At 49.5% G+C, this 20501-nt stretch overlaps 1 protein-coding gene and 1 pseudogene across 2 annotated transcripts; both read left to right on the top strand.

The window, feature by feature from the left end:
- The first annotated feature begins 5040 nt into the window (after nt 1–5040).
- Nucleotides 5041–12271, top strand: LOC129023800 (cyclic AMP-dependent transcription factor ATF-4-like; annotated as a pseudogene).
- A 1323-nt stretch (nt 12272–13594) lies between these two features.
- LOC129023801 (cancer/testis antigen 1) lies at nt 13595–16324 on the top strand. 2 transcript variants are annotated; one of them, XM_054470622.2, is made up of 3 exons: nt 13595–14999; nt 15664–15798; nt 16038–16324. In XM_054470622.2, the coding sequence occupies exons 1-3, from the start codon at nt 14731–14733 to the stop codon at nt 16174–16176; spliced, it is 543 nt and encodes a 180-aa protein (XP_054326597.1). In that variant the 5' UTR covers nt 13595–14730; the 3' UTR covers nt 16177–16324. The 2 variants fall into 2 exon arrangements, 1 of the variants encoding a protein (XP_054326597.1); XR_008496932.2 differs by lacking the exon at nt 13595–14999 and having other exon boundaries at nt 15691–15832; nt 16038–16165.
- Nucleotides 16325–20501: the final 4177 nt, after the last annotated feature.

A 20501-nucleotide genomic window follows, 5' to 3' on the forward strand; every position in this document is an offset into this window, starting at 1 on the left:
TCCAGTCGTGATCTGTTCCTTCACGAAAATGAGCCCAGTAGCCCGTCCCAGCCAGAACTGGACTTTTAGCCCCCACCCCCTGCCAACTCTGCCCTTTCCCTCATCCCCAGTTGCTTAAGCCAAAACGGATTCCTCTTCCTCTCATGATCCAAACTCCTGAGTCCCTTCACCTTTTGCCTAGACTATCACAGTGACCTCCTTGCTGCTTTCACACTGGAGAGCGTGGGCTCCTTGTGATCTGCTGTCCACACGGCAGCTGGTGTCATCTGGTAAACCTTTGCTGAAACCCTCCCATTCCCTTCAGTTGCCCTGGAAACCTGAACTCATCCTCAGCCTGGCTCGCAGAGCCCTCATGCCACTGGGACGTCACGTTATGTCCCTCTCCTGCTGGCCCGCTGCACCCAACCGTACCACACACACGCTGGCCTTTTGGCCCTTCCTCGAACACACGGCGCTTGTCCTTGTTGTCCCCTCATCTTTGCATGGCCAATTTCTTTTTCTCATTCAGCTCTAAGTTTAAACTTTCAACAGTTCTAAGTGTATCACCTTCTTCATCTTAAAGTCCTCATCCTAAATCACACTGCGCTGTTTTAACTCCCTGCTTGGCGGTCCAAACGGCCTCATTTATTCTGCTTTGTTTTCTCTCTCCTTCCACCGGAGGGAGAGCAGAGGCCTCCTCCAGCTCAGTCAGGCACCATCCCCCGGAACAGCGGTCCCCAACCTTTTTGGCACCAGGGACTGGTTTTGTGGAAGACAAGTTTTCCACAGACGGGGATGGGGCGTGGGATGACGGTTTGGGGATGAAACTGTTCCACTTCAGATCATCAGGCATTAGTTAGATGCTCATAAGGATCACACAACCTAGATCCCTCGCACACACAGTTCACAATAGGGTTTGCGCTCCTGTGAGAATCTAAGGCCGCCGCTGATCTGACAGGAGGCAGAGCTCAGGCGGTCATGCGAGAGCAATGGGGAGCAGCTGTACATACAGATGAAGCTTCGCTTGCGTGCCCACCACTCGCCGCCTGCTCTGTGGCTCAGTTCTCAACAGGCCACAGACCAGTATCTGTCCGTGGCCAGGGGGTTGGGGACCCTTGCCCTAGAACGATGCTCGGCACAGCTACACTCGGTGCACATTGCTTGGTGGCCTGAGCTTGTCTTGAAGCTCCATCAGGATTTCTCTGTCAATATTTTTGTAGACCATACCCTGTCACCATAAATGGTGCTTGGTAGAAATGACTGTATTAATGTGATAGAGATAACACAGAAAACCCATGGTAGAGAGAGCGTGGCGACTAACTTGGAGGGACTTCTTTTTGTCTTTTTTTTTTTTTCTTTTTTCGTTTTTGCAGAGATGCAGGTATTGTCATGTTGCCTGGGCTGGTCTCAAACTCCTGGGTTCAAGCAATCCTCCCGCCTGTGCCTCCCTAAGTGTTGGGATTACAGGCATGAGCCACTGCCTCCCCCCAGCATGGGGGGACTTCTTATAAGCATTTTTATTTATTTATTTGGAATTCGGATGGATAGATCATGTTGTCCTGATAATGTATGTGCAAGAGCACAGACTCTGGGGTCTCATGGACAAGCCCCACTCTGCCCCTTGCTTAATGTCTCTGAGCCTTAGTTTCCTCATCCGTGTGCAGCAGAGTACCGATGAAAGGATGGATGCAATGCTCTTATGGCAGTGCCCGACCCAAGGCACAAGGAAAAACCACGAAAGCAATTCCAGTTTACACCACATCCCAAACTGGATTTTCCATTCGACTATAATTCCTCCCAATAAGGGCTCAAAACGTTGTCTAAGGAAAGTCGATTGGTTGTTGCCCAGGGCTGGAGGAGTTGGGGGAAAACGGGGAGTGACTGCTGATGGAGACAGGGTTTCCTTTTGGGATGATGAGAATGTCCTGAAGCTGGTCATGCTGATGGTTGCACGTATCTATGAATATACTAAAAACCATCAAATTGTACACTTTAGACATGTTAATTGTGTAGCATGTGAATTAAGCCTCAAGTTGTTATTTTAAAAATGTTGTCTAAGACACCTGTGCGCCTCCTGTAAGCGCCCATGAAAATGCAAATGAAGACACAGAAGAAGATCAACATTGAACATTTATATCCTCTCCTAAAGCTATGTTTGACAGGTGACCTTTTTTTCTTCCCTCCTTTCTTCCTCTTCCTTATTCCTTCCTTCCTTCCTTCACTCCCTCTTCCTTATTCCTTCCTTCCTTCTTTCCCTCTTCCTTATTCCTTTCTTCGTTCCTTCCTCCCTTCCTTCCTTCCCTCCTTCCTTTTTTCCTTATTCCTTCCTTTCCTCCCGTCCTCCTTCCCTCCCTTCCTTCCTTCCTTCCTTCATTTCTTCTTCCTTATCCCTCCCTCCCTCCCTCTCTCCCTCCTTCCTTCCTTCGTTACGTTTTTTAACAGTAGAGACAGGGTCTCACTGTGTTGCCCAGGCTGGACTCGAACTCCTGGAAATCAAGTGATCCTCCCACCTTGGCCTCCCCAAATGCTGGGATTACAGGCTTGAGAACTGGCAGGGAGAATGGGCGACTTACTTCGCGTTGTGAAGCAGAGCGACCCTACTCTGTCCTTTCCTCAGAGACCCAGGGTTGGTACCAACCAGGAGACTAGCAGCTGCTCTTCTACTCGGCCCAGGTTGCTTTCTCTATAGTCATTGAGAGGCAAACTCTCAAACAGAAAGTGTGTCAGCAGGGGGCAGGCAGCTGATGGATGTCATTGTACCCTTGGAGGAACAGAACTCAGCAGGCACAGGAAGCGGGGAGATCCAGGGATTCCATCGGTCGCGTTGGTTCCGAGTGTCGCAGGCCTGAGGGGAAGAGGTGGGATTTGCTTTCTCGGTCTAGGAGAGCCAAAGTCGACAAATGTGTGCTATAGCTGGAAATAAGTCTTCTCCCGCACCTAGCGGGCGGTGGTCAGAGTGGTCTGTCTCTCCATCCCCGAAAGCATTGCAAGACCTGCCATCTGTTTCTGGTGATGCTGGGTGGTATTATTGAGACAGATATTTCTGCTGAAAATAACTGCAAATGATAGATGAAACAGTTTGAGACTGTTCAAAACAGCCGAGAACCAACAAGAGAGCAAAACCTGAGAGGAAGTGGGAATCCAAGAAGAAGTACACCACTGAAGCTGCTTATTTCCCGAGGATGCTGGCCGACCTGGGCAAACTTGGGTTTTGGTTCTGGAGGCCGTCCAGGCAAGGGAGACAGCAGGCAAGGCCCAAAGCCTTTGTGAAGTGTGGGGAGTTGCATAGCAGCCCCCGCTACATTAAGGAAACCCCACCCCAGCTCTGCAGATTGCGCGGAAGCAGGAGATGAAAGGAAAGGGAAAACACCCATGTGCAAAGTTGTGGCCAAGGGCCAGGTTCTGTGCAGACTTGCAGTCTAGGTTTTCCTGGTGGGGCCGTTCAGTGGCCCTCGAGTCCTAAATTTGGTCTGAGGTGGTCCTGGGCCGACAGTACCCATATTAGTTTTCTAGGGCTGCCGTAAGAAATGGCCACAAACTGGGTGGCCGAAAACAACAGAAATGGATTCTCCCGTGGTTCTGGAAGCTACAAGTCTGGAATCCAGCTGTCAGCAGGGTTGGTTCCTACCGGAGGCTCTGTGGGAGAATCTGTTCCATGCCTCTCTTGTAGCTCCAGGTGGTTTCTGGCAATCCTTGGCACTCTCTGTCTTGTAGAGACAGCGCTCCAATCTCTGCCTCCTTCTTCGTGGGGTCATCTTCCCAGTGTGTCTGCCTCTCTCTCTTATGAGGACACTAGTCACATTTGATTAGCACCCACCCCAGTCTAGTATGACCTTAACTTGATTACATCGGCAAAGACCCTATTTCCAAATCAGGTCACATTCCCAGGCACTCAGGTGTTAGGACTTGAACATAACTTTTTGGGGGACACAATTCAACCCACAACGGTTACCCCAATGGATGTGTGGATTCGTGGGAGCCTAGGGTTGAGATGCAGTCTCCACAAAAGTTCCTGAGCGAGAGCATGTCCTTTGCAGGAGCATGGATGGAGCTGGAGGCCATTATCCTTAGCAAACTGACGCAGGAACAGACAACCAAATACCACATGTTCTCACTTATAAGTGGGAGCTAAATGATGAGAACACACAGATACATAGAGGGGAATGAAACACACTGGAGCCTTTTGCAGGGCGGAGGTTGGGAAGAGGGAGAGTATGAGGAAAAATAGCTCATGGGTACTAGGCTTAATACCTGGGTGATAAAATAATCTGTACAACAAACCCCCATGGCACAAGTTTACTCATATAACAAACCTGCACATGTACACCTGAGCTCTTAAAATAAAAAGAGCGAAGTATTAATATAAGAACTTTAGGAGCACTGGGGAAAAAAAAAGTTCTTAACGACACTGAGCAGTGCACATAAAAAGTAAGCACACCCGGGGCAGCAAAGAGACCATGAGACTAAGAGTTCAGATGCTGGAGGCTGGGTGCAGTGGCTCACACCTGTAATCCCAGCACTTTGGGAGGCCGAGGTGGGCAGATCACAAGGTCAGGAGTTCTAGACCAGCCTGGCCAATATGGTGAAACCCCGTCTCTACTAAAAATACAAAAATTAGCCGGGCGTGGTGGTGGGCGCCTGTACTCCCAGCTACTCGGGAGCCTGAGGCAGGAGAATCCCTTGAACCTGGGAGGTGGAGGTTGCAGTGAGCCAAGATGGCGCCATTGCACTCCAGCCTGGGCAACAGAGCGAGACTCAAAACAGATGCTGGAGCACCACACAGATGACAGAACAACTGAACTTTAAAAACTTTAAAAAAAAAAAAAAAGGCTTGAGAATATCCGCAGGGAATAGGGAATATATATATCCAAAAAGTAAAAGCTGTCTAACTTTTTATTTATTTGTTTGTTTATTTATTTGAGACAGGGTCTCACTCCGTCACCCAGGCTGGAGTGTAGTGGCACGATCACAGCTCATTGCAGCCTCAACCTCCCAGGCTCAAGCAATCCTCCCGCCTCAGCCTGTCAAGTAGCCGGGACTACAGGCGCGTGCCATCACGCCCGGCTAATTTTTTATTTTTTCGTGGAGATGGGGTTTTGCTATGTTGTCCAGGCTGCTCTCGAACTCCTGGGCTCAAGCCATCCTCCCACCTTGGCGTGATGAACTCAATTTATTTTTCTCTTTCTAAAAAATACCTATTTGCTTTCTCTGTCCCCTGAAAAGCCTTCAAAGCAATGCTAATGCCATTGCAGCTGGCACCAAGACTGTGGACTGAAGTGCTCCCTCTGGAGGTAAATCTGAGACATGACCACAGCGTTTGTCAGGAGGACACTGCTGCCAACCAGTTTGAGTTGCCATTGGCTAAGAATGGAGCATCAGAAGGAATAATGGCCCTTCCTGCCGGCTGCTCTGCTGGTGTTCCTTCCTGCCTCTCTTCCTCGGTCCTGTCCTTCTCTCCCTCTTCTTCCAAAAGTCCCTGGGATTGGGGGCCCACTCAAGGAAAGTGTGGAGGGCAGCTGGGGACCAGTGCGAAGCATGATCCTCCGCTGAGCGCAGCAGTGTCCTGCACAAGGAAGTTTTGTGGAGTAAGGAAGGGAGTCCGCGAGGGTGACCGTGTCCTGGGGAGGGGTCAGGGGTCCAAGAGAGGAACGTGTGCCAAGTTGGGTGGTGACCTGATGGGCTCAGATGATTGATTGGCTTTGCAGTAAATATATGAATGATGTAGGGACCTGGCTTTCTCACCGTTTGGAAAAGGAGTTGCAGATATGAAAAGGGAGAAGGCTTGAATGTGGATTTGATTTGGAGTTGTTGGTGTGAACTCATTGATCTAGTTTGGATGTTTGTCCCCACCCACATCTCAGGTTAACTTGTAATCCCCAGGGCTGGAGGTGGGGCCTGGTAGGGGGTGTTTGGGTCATGGGGGTGGATCCCTCATGAATGACTGGGTCTCGATTTCTAAACAACAGTCTTGATTAAAAAGAACAGAGCTCACTAGAGAAATGACTGATTCCAGGGCTAGGGCAGAGAGTACAAGATTAACTGGATCATCTTGTTGTCCCAGAAAAATAAGGAAGTGCTTAAAGAACAACGGAGACACATTTAGCTGGACTAAGACAGAGAGAGAGAGGACTAAAATCAGAAATGAAAGTAGGCACATTACTACTGACCTTACAGATATAAAAATATGCATGAGAGCACGGAAACGTATGACTTCCTTTACTTCATTCTCCTCCTTTACTTCTGAGTTGGTCAAGAATTAGAAGCAAGAGTTTGGGAACACTTTGCTAAAGGGGTTTCTATTCACTGTTGCAGATATAGCTAAGCTATAGATATAGATATAGATGATAGATATAGATATAGATATAGATAGACAGATATACAGAGAGACACCAGGTCTCACTTTGTCACCCAAGCTGGAGTGCAGTGGCATGAACATGGCTTATTGCAGCCTTGACTTCCTGGGCTCAATGCCATCTTCCCACCTCAGCCTCCAGAGTAGCTGGGACCACAGGCGTGCGCCACCACGCCTGGCAAATTTTACAATTTTTTGTAGAGAGTGGGCACAGCCATGTTGCCCAGGCTGCTCTCAAACTCTTGGGCTCAAGCGATCTGCCCAGCTCGGCCTCCCAGTGTGTTGGGATTACAGGCGTAAGCCACCATGCCCAGCCAATTGCAGCAATAATATTCTTTTGCAAAGAATTTGTTCATCGTTGGTACCAAAGAGCTGTTGAACATCCTATTATTGGACAGGAGGCATTTATCGTGGTACAGGCCAGGGTTTTCTGCCCCAATCAGGGTCTGATGTTAGGAGGTACGTGGAGAGATGGGTAACCCTAACAGTGTCACCTTTTTCTTACTTTTCCCCAACAACTCATCTCATTTATTCATGTTTGTGTTTTGCAGACAATTGGAAATAACATGTCACAGTTACAAGCCCATTACATATAGTGGTGGTATTTCTGATTCTAGACAAAGACCACTTGAGTTCATTACAACCCCTATCAGCCATGGTACTTTGGGCCAGTCACTCAGCCTCTCTTAGTTTTAGTTTCCACGTCTATGAATAGGATGACAATAATATTCTGCGTGCTTGCTCTGAGGATGGAAAAGATAATTTCCCTTTTTTCAGAGTCAGGGTCTCGCTCTGTCGCCCAGGCTGGCAGGAGTGCAGTAGTGCGATCACGGCTCACTGGAGCCTCGACCTCTTGGGCTCAAGTGATCCTCCCACCTCAGCCTCCTGAGTAGCTGGGACCACAGGCATGAGCCACCGTGCCTGGTGGAAAAGACAGTTTTTATAATGACTTTCATCCCTTTTATTTTTTGAGAAAACCATGTTTTTGTTCACTACTTCAAGGTGAATGATGTCCTTCCTTCCAGTTCCAAATCTAGTGTCTGATTTGAGGGCTAGCTAGCCACTGGATCGACGTTGGAGGAAAAACAGCTGTTCTCTGATTTGATTTTATGCTTAAGCAGATTTGCTGGAAGCTTGCACACCCATTATCTTTGAAAAAATAAATTGGTTATTGGTTAATTTTTTCCCCAAACCGTGATACAATGAGTTATGATTATAGCATGACATACGTGTACCTCAGAATCATTGTGTAGTACAAATCGCAAAACTCATAGGAAAAATGGGGTTAGGGACACAATACTCAAAACCTTTGTCAGTGACACATAAGAAAACAAAGACAGGAACCTAATGAAAATGGTAGCACAATTCTATGCATGTTAAATGGTTAAAAAATATTTAAGTGCTGCAGCAAGTACGGCACTTCACCTTGAAAAAGACCTGAAGTTTGCTTGTGGAAATGGCGGTGGAAGGGTTGCAGGTCATGAATTGGTGAAAGGAGGGTGTTCTGAAATTGGACAGAAAGTTGTAACACCAGATGTGGACTAGTGTGGCTTATACTACGTGTGCTGAGCCGAGGGAGTGAAGTAAGGTGGGAATCCCCTGGGAATTTAAGTGAACACTGATCAAAATGTTTGTTTCAAACCAATTCTCTTGTATTCATTACGTTGGCATTTAGGAATGAAGTGATGTTTCCATGACCTATGTTGATTGAAAGACCAAAGATTTTGTACCTGTTGAGTCTATGTCTTTACAGTGCAGTAAAATTTGTACTTCTGAGTTTAAAGATTCAGTCAACAATTGGGTATTTAGCAAGGCACTCTGGGAAACAGAAAAACTATAAGACAGTCTCTGCCTCTGGGCGACCAACTACTTTTTAAAAATTCAACTGGAGTCTATATAAAAGAGGAAATGAAGGTGGCCTGGTGCAGTGTGGCTCACGCCTGTAATCCCTACACTTTGGGAAGCTGAGGTGGGAGGACTGCTTGTGTCCAGGAGTTTGAGACCAGCCCGGACAACATAGTCAGACGCCATCTCTACAAACAATTTTAAAAAATGAGTTGGGCGTGGAGGTGTGCACCTGTAGTCCCAGCTACTTGGGAGGCTGAGGTGGGAAGATGGATTGAGCATGGGAAGTTGAGGCTGCAGTGAGCTGTGATTGCACTGCTGCACTCTGACCTGGGTGACAGAGTGAGACCTTGTCTCCAAAAAAAAAAAAACAACAACAAAAAGAGGAAATGAAAATCTAGAAAAATACGTGAAATCTTTTCCTATCAAATATTTCCCCCTAAGCTTTAATGATCCTATTTCATTAAAGGAAATATGGGAGAATATTGATGACTGGCAGCACGTAGTGGTTAAGAGCACCGGACTGGGAGCTGGAAGACTCTGTGATTCTTGAACTCCCGGGCTCAAGCGATCCTCCCACCTCGATCTCCCAAAGTATTGGGACTACAGGCATGAGCCAACATGCATGGCCGAGTCTGTGATTCTTTACTGGAATGGAGTGACGTGTATTTTCTTCTTAAATGACATTGTGAATTTCCAAGGTCCTTGAAATCTCTTTGCATCTCTTTCCAATTTGCCGTCACTATGCCTGAAGTTCAGTTGGAATGCTTATATTTCAGCTTATCACATTACCTATATTCTGATCAAATATGTTATGGCATCAAAGCTAATTTTGAGACATGATTCCTAGGCCATGGGACCTAATGACCAGAGATGGAAGTCTATGTGCTGCTTCTGTCCCAAGGGAGATGAGTATCTGTTAGGGGCTCACTCGGGACTGTGTGGTGCTACCTGAGTGCGACACAGATGCTGGAGACTTGAGAAGATATCACTGTAGACTCCAACCCTGTTATAGCTGATGAGGAAAAAACTGGGAGTATTTATTATTGCCCCCACAAAATTCACATATTTTATTATATTGATAAGATGTGAACAATATGTTATTCCTCAATATTCTGCAGGTTGCCTTTTCATTTTATTGATTGTTACTGAATTATTCTACCCCCAAAAAGGATTATATGAGAAGATTGTGAACAATCGTTTGCCAACAAATTAGATAACCTAGATGAAGTGGACAAATTCCTAGAAATGTACAAACTATGAAAACTGACTCAGGAAGAAATAGATTTCATTTCCTTCAGATCTATACCCAGAAGTGGGAGAGCTGGATCATATGGTAGTTCTATTTTTAATTTTTTGAGGGACATTCACAGGCCTGGAGGCTGAAGAGGGAAGAATGTTTTTTTGGACCCAGCCCAGAGCCCTGCTGGCCTGCGCACCCTCGGGACACTGCTATCTGCGCCCCAGCTGCTCCAGCTCCAGCCATGGCTACAAGGGCCCCAGATATGCCTCCGGCTGCTGCTCTGGAGGGTGCAAGCCATAAGCCTTGGTGGCTTCCATGTGGTGTTAAGCCTGTGGGTATGTAGAGGGCAAAAGTTGAGGCTTGGGAACCTCTGCCTAGATTCAGAGGATGTATGGAAATGCCTGAATGTCCAGGCAGAAGTCTGCTGCAGGGGTGGAGCCCTCCTGGGGAACCTCTACTAGGGTAGTGCAGAAGGGAAATCTGGGGTTGGAGTCCTCACACAGAGTCCCCACTGGGGCACTGCCTAGTGGAGCTGTGAGAAGGGGGCCACCATCCTCCAGACCCCCGAATCATAGATCCACTGACAACTTGCATTATACTCCTGGAAAAGCTGCAGACATTCAATACCAGCCCAGGAAAGCAGCCTAGGGGGCTGTACCCTGTAGAGCCACAGGAGCAGAGCTGCCCAAGGCCTTAGGAACCCACCCCTCCCACCCCTTGCATCAGTGTGGCCTGGATGTAAGACATGGAGTCAAAGGAGATTATTTTGGAGCTTTAAGAATTAATGACGATTTTCTGCTCTGCTCGCCCACAGATGTAGTTTCCTCCGCATGTGTGCGTCTGCCCTCCTCCCCGCCTGCAGGGTCCATGGCCACCATGGTGTTTTAGGGGCAGCAGTGCCTGTGGCAGCCTTGGCCTTTGCAGCAGTGGCAGCAGCACCAGGCTCTGCAGTGGCACCCACTGGCAGCTTAAGCCATGCCACTTCTCACAGCATTCAGCAGCAGCAATGCTGTAACCGACAAAGACACCTTCGAATTAAGCACATTCCTTGATTCCAGCAAAGCACTGCACCATGACCGAGATGAGCTTCCCGAGCAGCGAGGTGTTGGTGGGGGCTTGTTGTCCCCCCTTGACCAGTCAGGTTTGGGGACTGAAGAAAGCCTAGGTCTCTTAGATGACTACCTGGAGGTGGCCAAGCACTTCAAACCTCATGGGTTCTCCAGCAACAAGGCTAAGGCAGACTCCTCCGAATGGCTGGCTGTGGATGGGTTGGTCAGTGCCTCCAACGATGGCAAGGAGGATGCTTTCTTTGGGACAGATTGGATGTGGGAGAAAACGGATCTGAAGGAGTTCGACTTTGATGCCCTGTTGGGTATAGATGACCTGGAAACCATGCCAGATGAGCTTCTGGCCACGTTGGATGACTCGTGTGATCTCTTTGCCCCCCTAGTCCAGGAGACTAATAAGGAGCCCCCCCAGATGGTGAACCCTATTTGCCATCTCCCAGAAAGTTTAACCCGACCAGGTTGCCCCCTTCACCTTCTTGCAACCTCTTCCCCTTTCCCCAGGGGTCCGGTCCTCCACTCCAGATTATTCCTTTAGTCTACAGCTGGGCAGTGAAGTGGATATCTCTGAAGGAGATAGGAAGCCAGACTCCACTGCCTACATTTCCATGATCCCTCAGTGCACAAAGGAGGAAGACGCCCCCTCAGATAATGATAGTGGCATCTGTATGAGCCCAGAGTCCTATCTGGGCTCTCCCTCTACCTCCAGGGGCTCTCCGTGTAGGAGTCCGCCATCTCCAGGTGTCCTCTGTGGCTCTGCCTGCCCCAAACCTTATGACCCTCCTGGAGAGAAGATGGTATCAGCACAAGTAAAGGGTGAGAAACTGGATAAGAAGCTGAAAAAAAATGGAGCAAAACAAAACAGCAGGAGCTAGTATCGCCAGAAGAAGAGGGTGGAGCAGGAGGTCCTCACTGGTGAGTGCAAAGCGCTGGAAAAGAAGAACGAGGCTCTGAAAGAGAGGGCGGATTCCCTGGCCGAGGAAATCCAGTACATGAAAGATTCGATAGAAGAGGTCCGCAAGGCAAGGGGGAAGAAAAGGGTCCTCTAGTTGAGGGTAGTCAGGAGCATCAATGTGCTTGTACATAGGAGTCTCGCGCTGTAGCTGTGTGTTTGAATAAATTATTTTGTAGTGAAAAAAAAAGAATTAATGACTGTCCTGTTGGGTTTTGGACTTGCATGGGGCCTGTAGCCCCTTTGTTTTGGCTGATGTCCCCCTTTTGGAAAGGGAGTATTTACCCAATGCCTGTACCTCAATTTTATCTTGGAAGTAACTAACTTGTTTTTGATTTTACAGGCTCATAGGCAGAAGGGACTTGCCTTGTCTCAGATGAGACTTTGGACTGTGGATTTTTGAGTTAATGCTGAAATAGGTTAAGACTTGGGGGACTGTTGAGAGGAGATTATTGTATTTTGCAATGTGAGAAGTACATGAGATTTGGGAGGGGGCGGGGGTGGAATGATATGATTTGGATTTGTGTCCCCCCCCAATCTCATGTTGAATTGTAATCCCTAGTGTTGGAGGAGGGGACCGGTGGGAGGCGATTGGATCATGGGGGTCGATTTCTCCCTTGCTGTTCTCATGATAGTGAGCTCTCACAAGATCTGGTTGTTTAAAAGTGTGTAGCACCTCCCCCTTCACTTTCTCTTTCTCCTTCTCTGGCCATATAAGATGTGACTCCTTCCTCTTTGCCTTCTGCTATGATTGTAACTTTCCTGAGGCCTCCCCAGCCATGCTTCCTGTAGAGCCTGCAGAACTGTGAGTCAATTAAACCTCTTTTCTTTATAAATTACTCAGTCTCAGGTAGTCCTTTATAGCAATGCGAGAACAGACTAGTACTGTCAATATTGATGAGCATGTTGAGCTATATGTATGTACGCTCACACATTATGGTGGAAGCGAAAATTTGCTCAAACCACTTGGGAAAACATGGCATTATCTAGTAAATTTCAAGATATGTATTGACTGTGATACAGCAATTCCAAAAAAAACTTCGACATGTGCTTCAAGAGACCTGTACAAGTATGTTCATAGCCAAGGGCTGGAAACTATCCAAATGCCTGCCCATCATCAGCAGAATGGATAAATTAGAGGACTATAAAACTCTGCCGTAATGTAATAGGTAGTTTCCAAGAAATCCAATCACATACAACGTGAAATTGTGTTACTGTGGGGTTAATGAAATGAACGAGGCAAGCCCGCTGGACCATCCAAATCTGTCCTGCTCCCGGCTGGAGTTTGATGCCATCTAGTGGCAGATGTTGCTCTGGCTGAAATATTGATGGAGGAGATTTCGGGTCCAGTGGCTGGCTGAGACTTCCAGGACAGTGGCAGTATCTCCAGGAATCTCTCAATCAGTTAGGACTTCCTTTCTTGATCTGGGGGTAATAGGCCGGGAAAATAATGGGGACCCGGAGACCCTCCCTCTGTCTTCCTGCTTCCTAAGACAGGGTCACATGCACTTTACTCTCCCTTCCCTGACCTGTTGAAGGTAAGAACTTTAGCCTGCCTCTGTCTGAGAATGGGGAGACTGAGCAGAGGACGACAGGAAGGATGGCAGTCACTAACTGGGTTATGTCTGATTTTCAGCTATTCCAGGTGTAATTGTGTTAACAAGTTGTGTTTCTGGTTTTTAAAATTCATCATTTAATGAAATATATGTAATGAAATACAGCAGTGAAAATAATGAACTGGAGGTACACGCAAGAGCTTGGGTGAATTTTTCTTTTCTGTAAGTAAAAACATTTTTAACTGATGTATGATAACTTTGCATATTTATGGGATACATGTGATATTCTGATACACGCACACGCACACACGATGTAATGATCAAGTCGGGGTATTTAGGATATCCACCACCTCAAGCATTTATCATTTCTTTTTTTGGGGAACATTTCCTATCTTTTAGCTATTTTGAAATATACAATAAATAATTACCTATAGTCCCTCTACGGTGCTATCAAACACTAGAACTTAATCCTTCTATGCAACTATATGTTTGTCCCCATTAACCTCCCCACCCTCCCCACCTTTCGCAGCGTCTGGTAACCATCATTCTGCTCTGCCTCCAAAAGATCAACGTTTTTAGTTTCCACATGAGTGCCAATATGCTTTTCCCAGGTGCAGAAGCTGCTGATTCCTGGATTTGGAAGGTGGGGGAGAGTGGTTTGGATTTTAGTACCTCCCCCTTCCTCAGGGCTAGGCCCTGTCTAGTCACCTCCTGTTGCCACAGGTGCGCCTGGCACAGACATTCAGCTCCTGGGGCCGTGCCGCCCTCACCCCTGCATGCCTCTAGAGGTACCTGTCCCGTGGATTTGACCCCCTTCCAGACACACAAGTAGATCACCACTGAGCAGACACCGGGTCACCTCCCAGCTCCCTACCAGGCAAGAGCGACCAGGGCAGGGACTGATACTGCCGAACCCAGGAGCCAGGCCCGACGCAGCCTCAGGTCCAGCAGGTCCCGCCTGTCCACCTGGGCCAGGCCTAGAGCCCGGGAGCCCCTGGCTGGTGGGAGGCCACCCGCAACCCACCCCACACGCAGCTCCAGCTCCCCCACCAGGCGGGGCGACTAGGACAGGGACAGAACCCGTTGAACCCAGGAGTGAGATCCGGCCCCGGGTCCCACTGGGCCCTCCCGTCCACCTTGGCTGGACCTGGCACCTGGGAGACCTTGGCTGGCGCGAGGCCACTCCCACCCGACATGCAGTTCCAGCTACCCCACCAGCTAGGCTACCAGGACAGGGACGGAGGCTGCTGAACCCAGTTAGAGGCCTGTCCCCGGGGTCTGTCCTGGGAGCTCCCCCAAGACGGACAGGGCAGGTAGGGTCCGGGATGACGGCCGCACAGCCCCGGCCCCGTGTTCCCAGGCCTGTCTTGCTCCTCGGTGTGAGGGAGACCCGGGGGATGGGACAGGCTGGGCCCCGCAGTGCCTGACTCCCTGCAGGGCTCCCGGGACAGGGGTCCGGCGGACAGCCGGCTGCTCAGGGGTGAGGGGTCCAAGCTGGCATTGCAGCCACCTTCCGGCCCGGGCTCTCTTGGGGAGGGGCGGGGTTGGTGAGAACCAGTCACGTGCTCCGGGGCTCACTCGGGGTCTCCCACGGCCGGAAGTAGGGCCCCTGTGCGCAGGCGCCCTGAGGATCCCGGGCTCCCCATCTCACGCCAGGGGGCGGAACTTCCTGCAGCCTCTCTGCTTCCACGTCCTCGTGGGCCCTGACTTTCTGAGAGCGACGCAGAGGCTCCGGAGCCATGCAGGCCGCAGGCCAGGGCACAGGGGGTGCGGCGGGTGATGCTGATGGCCCAGGAGGCCCTGGCGTTCCTGGTGGCCCAGGGGGCGATGCTGGTGGCCCAGGAGAGGCGGGTGCCACCGGCGGCGGAGGTCCCCAGGGCGCAGGGGCAGCAAGGGCCTTGGGGCCGGGAGGAGGCACCCCGCGGGCTCCGCACGGCGGCGCGGCTTCAGGGCTGAATGGATGCTGCAGATGCGGGGCCAGGGGGCCGGAGAGCCGCCTGCTTGAGTTGTGTTCTGTTCTGTTCTGTTCTGTTCTGGACAGTTCTGGTGGTGAGGTGGGGGCCGGGAGATGGGGAGCGCAGGGCCAGGTGGGGGAGGAGGCGGGGGAGATGCGAGTAAGTGGTTGGGTGGGGGTGGGGGTTGGGAGGTGGGGATATGGGAGGCCAGCTGCGAGGAGGGGAGCAGGTACGGGCTGGGAGGTAGGGGGGTGGGGGTGGGGGAGAGGGGCTGGGTGATTGGGTGAGGGGCACTGGGTCATGCGGGGAGGGGGCAGGGGCCAGGAGATAGGGGGACCCAGGTGTAGGAGGGCACCAGGAGGTGGGGGGAAGGGGGCAAGATGGGAGCGGGTGGCGGGAGGTGGTTGGGGTGGAGGGTCGGGTGATGAGGAGGGGGCCGGGTGATGCCACAGGGGGCAGGGTGGGGAGGGGTCTTGTAAGGGCATGGAGGAGTCAGCTTGGGGTGCAGCAAAGGAAAATGGGGAACCAAGACAGCTGGGTGGGGTGTGCTACTGGGCCAGTGCCTGAGGAGACAGACTGGGGGGGATGAGCTGGGCAATCGGGGGTGGGGGGGAGGGGTCGGGGAGTGGGGGAGGGGGAAGCTGGCTTGGGGTAAGCAGCAGGCCGGAGCCACAGGCCAAGTCCTAGGAGAGGATGCCTTAACTGGGCCCCCACCAGCTACCTCACCATGCCTTTCGCGACACCCATGGAAGCAGAGCTGGCTCGCGGGAGCCTGGCTCGGGATGCCCCACCGCTTCCTGTGCCGGGGGTGCTTCTGAAGGAGTTCACTGTGTCCAGCAACATACTGACTATGTCAGTTCAGGACCAGGACACAGATGGGGCCTGGGTGGGTGGCGGTCGCAGCGTGGCAGGATGGGGGCTGGGATCCGCCTACACCCCACGGTCAGGCTGCTAGAAACCTGGGAACACTGCAGCACAGGGTCTCAGAACAGAGACCTAGTGCACCAGGCCCGCTGCCACCCGAGGGAGCCCGGAGAGATGGATGCAGAGGTGTCGCCTTTAATGTAATGTTCTCTGCCCCTCACATTTAGCCGACTGACTGCTGCAGACCACCGCCAACTCCAGCTCTCCATCAGCTCCTGTCTCCAGCAGCTTTCCCTGTTGATGTGGATCACGCAGTGCTTTCTGCCCATGTTTTTGGCTCAGCCTCCCTCAGGACAGAGGCGCTAAGCCCAGCCTGGCGCCCTTTCCTAGGTCATGCCTCCTCCCCTAGGGAATGGTCCCAGCACGAGTGGCCACTTCATTGTGGGGGCCTGATTGTCGCTGGAGGAGGGCAGCTTACATGTTTGTTTCTGTAGAAAATAAAACTGAGCTACGATTCTGTGTCTGAGTCTCTTTTTGGCGAGCGAAGGCACCTTCGGACTTGCATGCCCTTGTCCTCGGGTTGCAGGGGGGGCTCTGGGATTCACAGATTGAAGTAGCACAAGGTAACGGGAGACAATTTGGGAAATGGGGGAAAATGAAAAGCCACTGGGTCCTGCCATTCAGCATTAACTACTGTGGACATTTTAGAATATTTTCCTCAATATACTTGCATTTATATGTTAAATATATGACCGTAGCATATATAATGTTTTTCTGGGTCAGCATTAAATTTTTTCCCAAATTGTTTTCATTGAACATACCAGCTTTTTTACGCGTATGTTCTTCGAAAACATGTACTTGAATAGATGCATAGAACCAGCATTATCCTATTACTGTTAATCATGTGATATGGGTTGGGCATGGTGGCCCACACCTGTATTTCCAGCGCTGTGGGAGGCTTGAGGCGGGAGGATGGCTTGAGACCTGCAGTTGGAGGCCACCCTGGGCAATGTAGCGAGATTCTGTCTGTAGAAAAATCATTTAAAGGCCAGGTGCGGTGGCTCATGCCTGTAATCCCAGCACTTTGGGAGGCCGAGGCGGGCGGATCACCTGAGGTCAGGAGTTGGAGACCAGCCTGGCCAACATAGTGAAACCCCATCTGTACTAAAAATACAAAAAAAAAAAAAAAAAAATTAGCCAGGCGTGGTGGTGTGTGCCTGTGATCCCAACTACTTGGGAGGCTGAGGCAGGAGAATCATGTGAACCTGGAAGTTGGAGGTTGCAGTGAGCCGAGATGGCGCCACTGCACTCCAGCCTGGGCAACAGAACAAGACTCTGTCTCAAAAAAAAAAAAAAAATTAGCAGGGTGTGGTGGTGTGTGCCTGTAATCCCAGCTACTTTGAAGGTTGAGGTAGGAGAATCACTTGAACCCAGGAAGTGGAGGGTGCAGGGAGCTGAGATCATGCCACTGCACTCCAGCCAGGTTGACAGAAAAAGACTCTGTCCAAAAAAAGATTTTTTTTTAAATTAGGCGGGTGTGGTGGCAGGTACCTGTAGTCCCAGTTACTCAGGAGGCTGAGGTGTGAGGTGGAAGGATGTGTTGAGTCCAGGAGCTGGATGCTGCAGTGAGCTATGAATGCACCCCTGAGCTCCAGCCTGGGTGACAGAGTGAGACCCTGCCTCTAAAATAATGATAATAGTAATTCAAATAATCTAAAATCTTTGTGAACATGTAATATAACCAAAACACAGGTTCATTCCCTCATCACTTGGAGATCCAATTAACAAGAGTGTGGTCTGCTATAAACTGCCATGCTTGGTTTAGGGGAAGACGTATAGGCTCCTGCCTTTAAGGGTGCTGCTTCCCATTGGGGGCAGAAAGCAGGGCCTTTTAAAGGAGGACTTGGCATAAATGGTAGGAAGGGGAGGGAGCAGGCAGCTGTGGGGTCTACATGACATGCTGAGGTGTCTTGTCTGCTGGGAGGTCACGCTGGCACCATCTTGGGCAGAGCTAGGTTGGAAAGGGGCTGTTTGTCAAAGCAAAACAGACATATGCTTGAGCTGTGTTCTGGGATGCTCTTAAGTTGCTTGGAGACAACTTGATCCCTTTGAGTTTTGTTTTAGCATTTGCTCAGTGGGAACATAGCAGATTTTAATGTAAGATTAATAATATTAGTTGACAATCTCCAATGCTTGGCAAGGCTGTAGTTGGAAACAAGGACTTATACGCTGTCAGTAGGAGTGGTAGTAACATCTATCTGGACATTTATTTGGCATTTTCTGTTAAGGGAAAGATGTGCATACCCTTCAAGCTGTAGGGAAAAGAAAGAGAGATCAGACTGTTACTGTTGTCTGTGTAGAAAAGGAAGACATAAGAAACTCCATTTTGACCTGTACCCTGAACAATTGTTTTGCCCCGAGATGCTGTTAATCTGTAACTTTGCCCCAACCTTGAGCTCACAGAAACATGTGTTGTATGGAATCAAGGTTTAAGGGATCTAGGGCTGGGCAGTATGTGCCTTGTTAACAAAATGTTTACAGGCAGTATGATTCATAAAAGTCATCACCATTCTCCATTCTCAATAAACCAGGGGCACAATGCACTGCGGAAAGCCGCAGGGACCTCTGCCCTGGAAAGCCAGGTATTGTCCAAGGTTTCTCCCCATGTGATAGCCTGAGATACGGCCTTGTGGGATGGGAAAGACCTGACCGTCCCCCAGCCCAACACCCGTGAAGGGTCTGCACTGAGGAGGAAGGCCTCTTGCAGTTGAGATAAGAGGAAGGCCTCTGTCTCCTGCCTGCCCCTGGGAACTAAATGTCTCGGTATAAAACCCGATTGTACATTTGTTCTCTTCTGAGATAGGAGAAAACCCGCCCTGTGGTGGGAGGCGAGACATGTTGGTGGCAGCAATGCTGCTCTGTTACTCTTTACTTCACTGAGATGTTTGGGTGGAGAAAAGCATAAATCTGGCCTATGTGCACATCCAGGCATAGTACCTTCCCTTGAACTTATTTGTGACTCAGATTCCTTTGCTCACATGTTTCCTTGCTGACCTTCTCCGCACTATCACCCTGTTCTCCTGCCACATTCCCCTTACTGAGATAGTAAAAATAGTAATCAGTAAATACTGAGGGAACTCAGAGACCAGTGCCAGTGTGGGTCCTCCGTATGCTGAGCACCAGTCTCCTGGGCCCACTGTTCTTTCTCTATACTTTGTCTCTGTGTCTTATTTCTTTTCTCAGTCTCTTGTCCCACCTGACAAGAAATACCCACAGGTGTGGATGGGGCTGGCCCCCTTCATTTGGCGCCCAATGTGGGGCCTTTCTCTAGGGTGAAGATACGCTAAGACCGTGAGCATTGAGGACAGTTGATGAGAGATTCCCGAGTACATCCACGGTGAGCCTTGCGGTAAGCTTGTGCACATGGAGGAACCCAGGGTAACAATGGGACAAACTGAAAGTAAATATGCCTCTTATCTCAGCTTTATTAAAATTCTTTTAAGAAGAAGGGGAGTTAGAGCTTCAACAGAAAATCTAATTATGCTATTTCAAACAATAGAACAATTCTGCCCATAGTTTCCAGAACAGGGAACTTTAGATCTAAAAGACCGGGAAAAAATTGGCAAAGAATTAAAACAAGCAAGTAGGGAAGGTAAAATCATCCCACTTACAGTATGCAATGATTGGGCCATTATTAAAGCAGCTTTAGAACTGTTTCAAACAGAAGAAGATAGCGTTTTGGTTTCTGATGCCCCTGAAAGCTGTGTGACAGATTGTGAAGAAGAGGCGGGGACAGAGTTCAAGAAAGGAACGGAAAGTTCACATTGTAAAAATGTAGCAGAGTCTGTAATGGCTTGGTCAACCCAAAATGTTGACTACAATCAATTACAGGAGGTAATATATCCTGAATCACCAAAACTGGGGGAAGGAGGTCCAGAACCATCGGGGCCGTCAGGGCTAAAACCACGATGGCCACCTCCTCCTCAGCCGAGTGAGTGCTCGGGGAGGGAGCCTGAAACTAGGCTGGCTGCAACTCAGCTCGCGGTGCCCATTATTGCCCAACCAGCAGTTCACTGCGGTGAAGGAGCAATTCAGACTCGCCCTGTAGCATCCTGTCTGGGTCAAACAGTGGCCGCTCCCTAAGGAAAAGTTAGGGGCGCTACATAAAATAGTTTAAAAAACTACTTAAAAAAGGACATGTTTCATCCACTTTCTCTCCTTAGAATTCTCCAGTGTTTGTAATTCAGAAAAAAGCCAGCAGACGGCGCATGCTAACCAACTTAAGAGCCGTTAATGCCGTAATTCAACCCATGGGGGCTCTCCAACGCAGGCTGCCCTTTCTGGCCGTGATCCCCAAAGGTTGGCCTTTAATTATAATTGATCTGAAAGACTGCTTTTTTTTTTTTTTTTACCATTCCTCTGGCAAAACAGGATTTTGAAAAATTTGCTTTTGCTATACCAGCCATAAATAATAAAGAACCAGCCACCAGGTTTCAGTGGAAAGTGTTGCCTCAGGGAATGCTTAATAGTCCAACTATTTGTCAGACTTTTGTAGCTCAAGCTCTTCAACCAGTTAGAGACAAGCTTTCAGACTGTTATATCATTCATTATGTTGATGATATTTTGTGTGCTGCAGAAATGAGAGACAAATTTATTGACTGTTACACATTTCTGCAGACAGAGGTTGCCAA

Source organism: Pongo pygmaeus, chromosome X (assembly GCF_028885625.2).
Source record: "Pongo pygmaeus isolate AG05252 chromosome X, NHGRI_mPonPyg2-v2.0_pri, whole genome shotgun sequence".
NCBI lineage: Eukaryota > Metazoa > Chordata > Mammalia > Primates > Hominidae > Pongo > Pongo pygmaeus.

Bases quoted from the DNA above. Each gene is read 5' to 3' on its own strand.
- LOC129023801 (XM_054470622.2), top strand. From the start codon at position 14,731: ATGCAGGCCGCAGGCCAGGGCACAGGGGGTGCGGCGGGTGATGCTGAT. The intron at 15,000-15,663 runs GTGTTCTGTTCT...GGCCCCCACCAG, and splicing joins GAGAGCCGCCTGCTTGAGTT to CTACCTCACCATGCCTTTCG. The intron at 15,799-16,037 runs GTCAGTTCAGGA...CCTCACATTTAG, and splicing joins TCCAGCAACATACTGACTAT to CCGACTGACTGCTGCAGACC.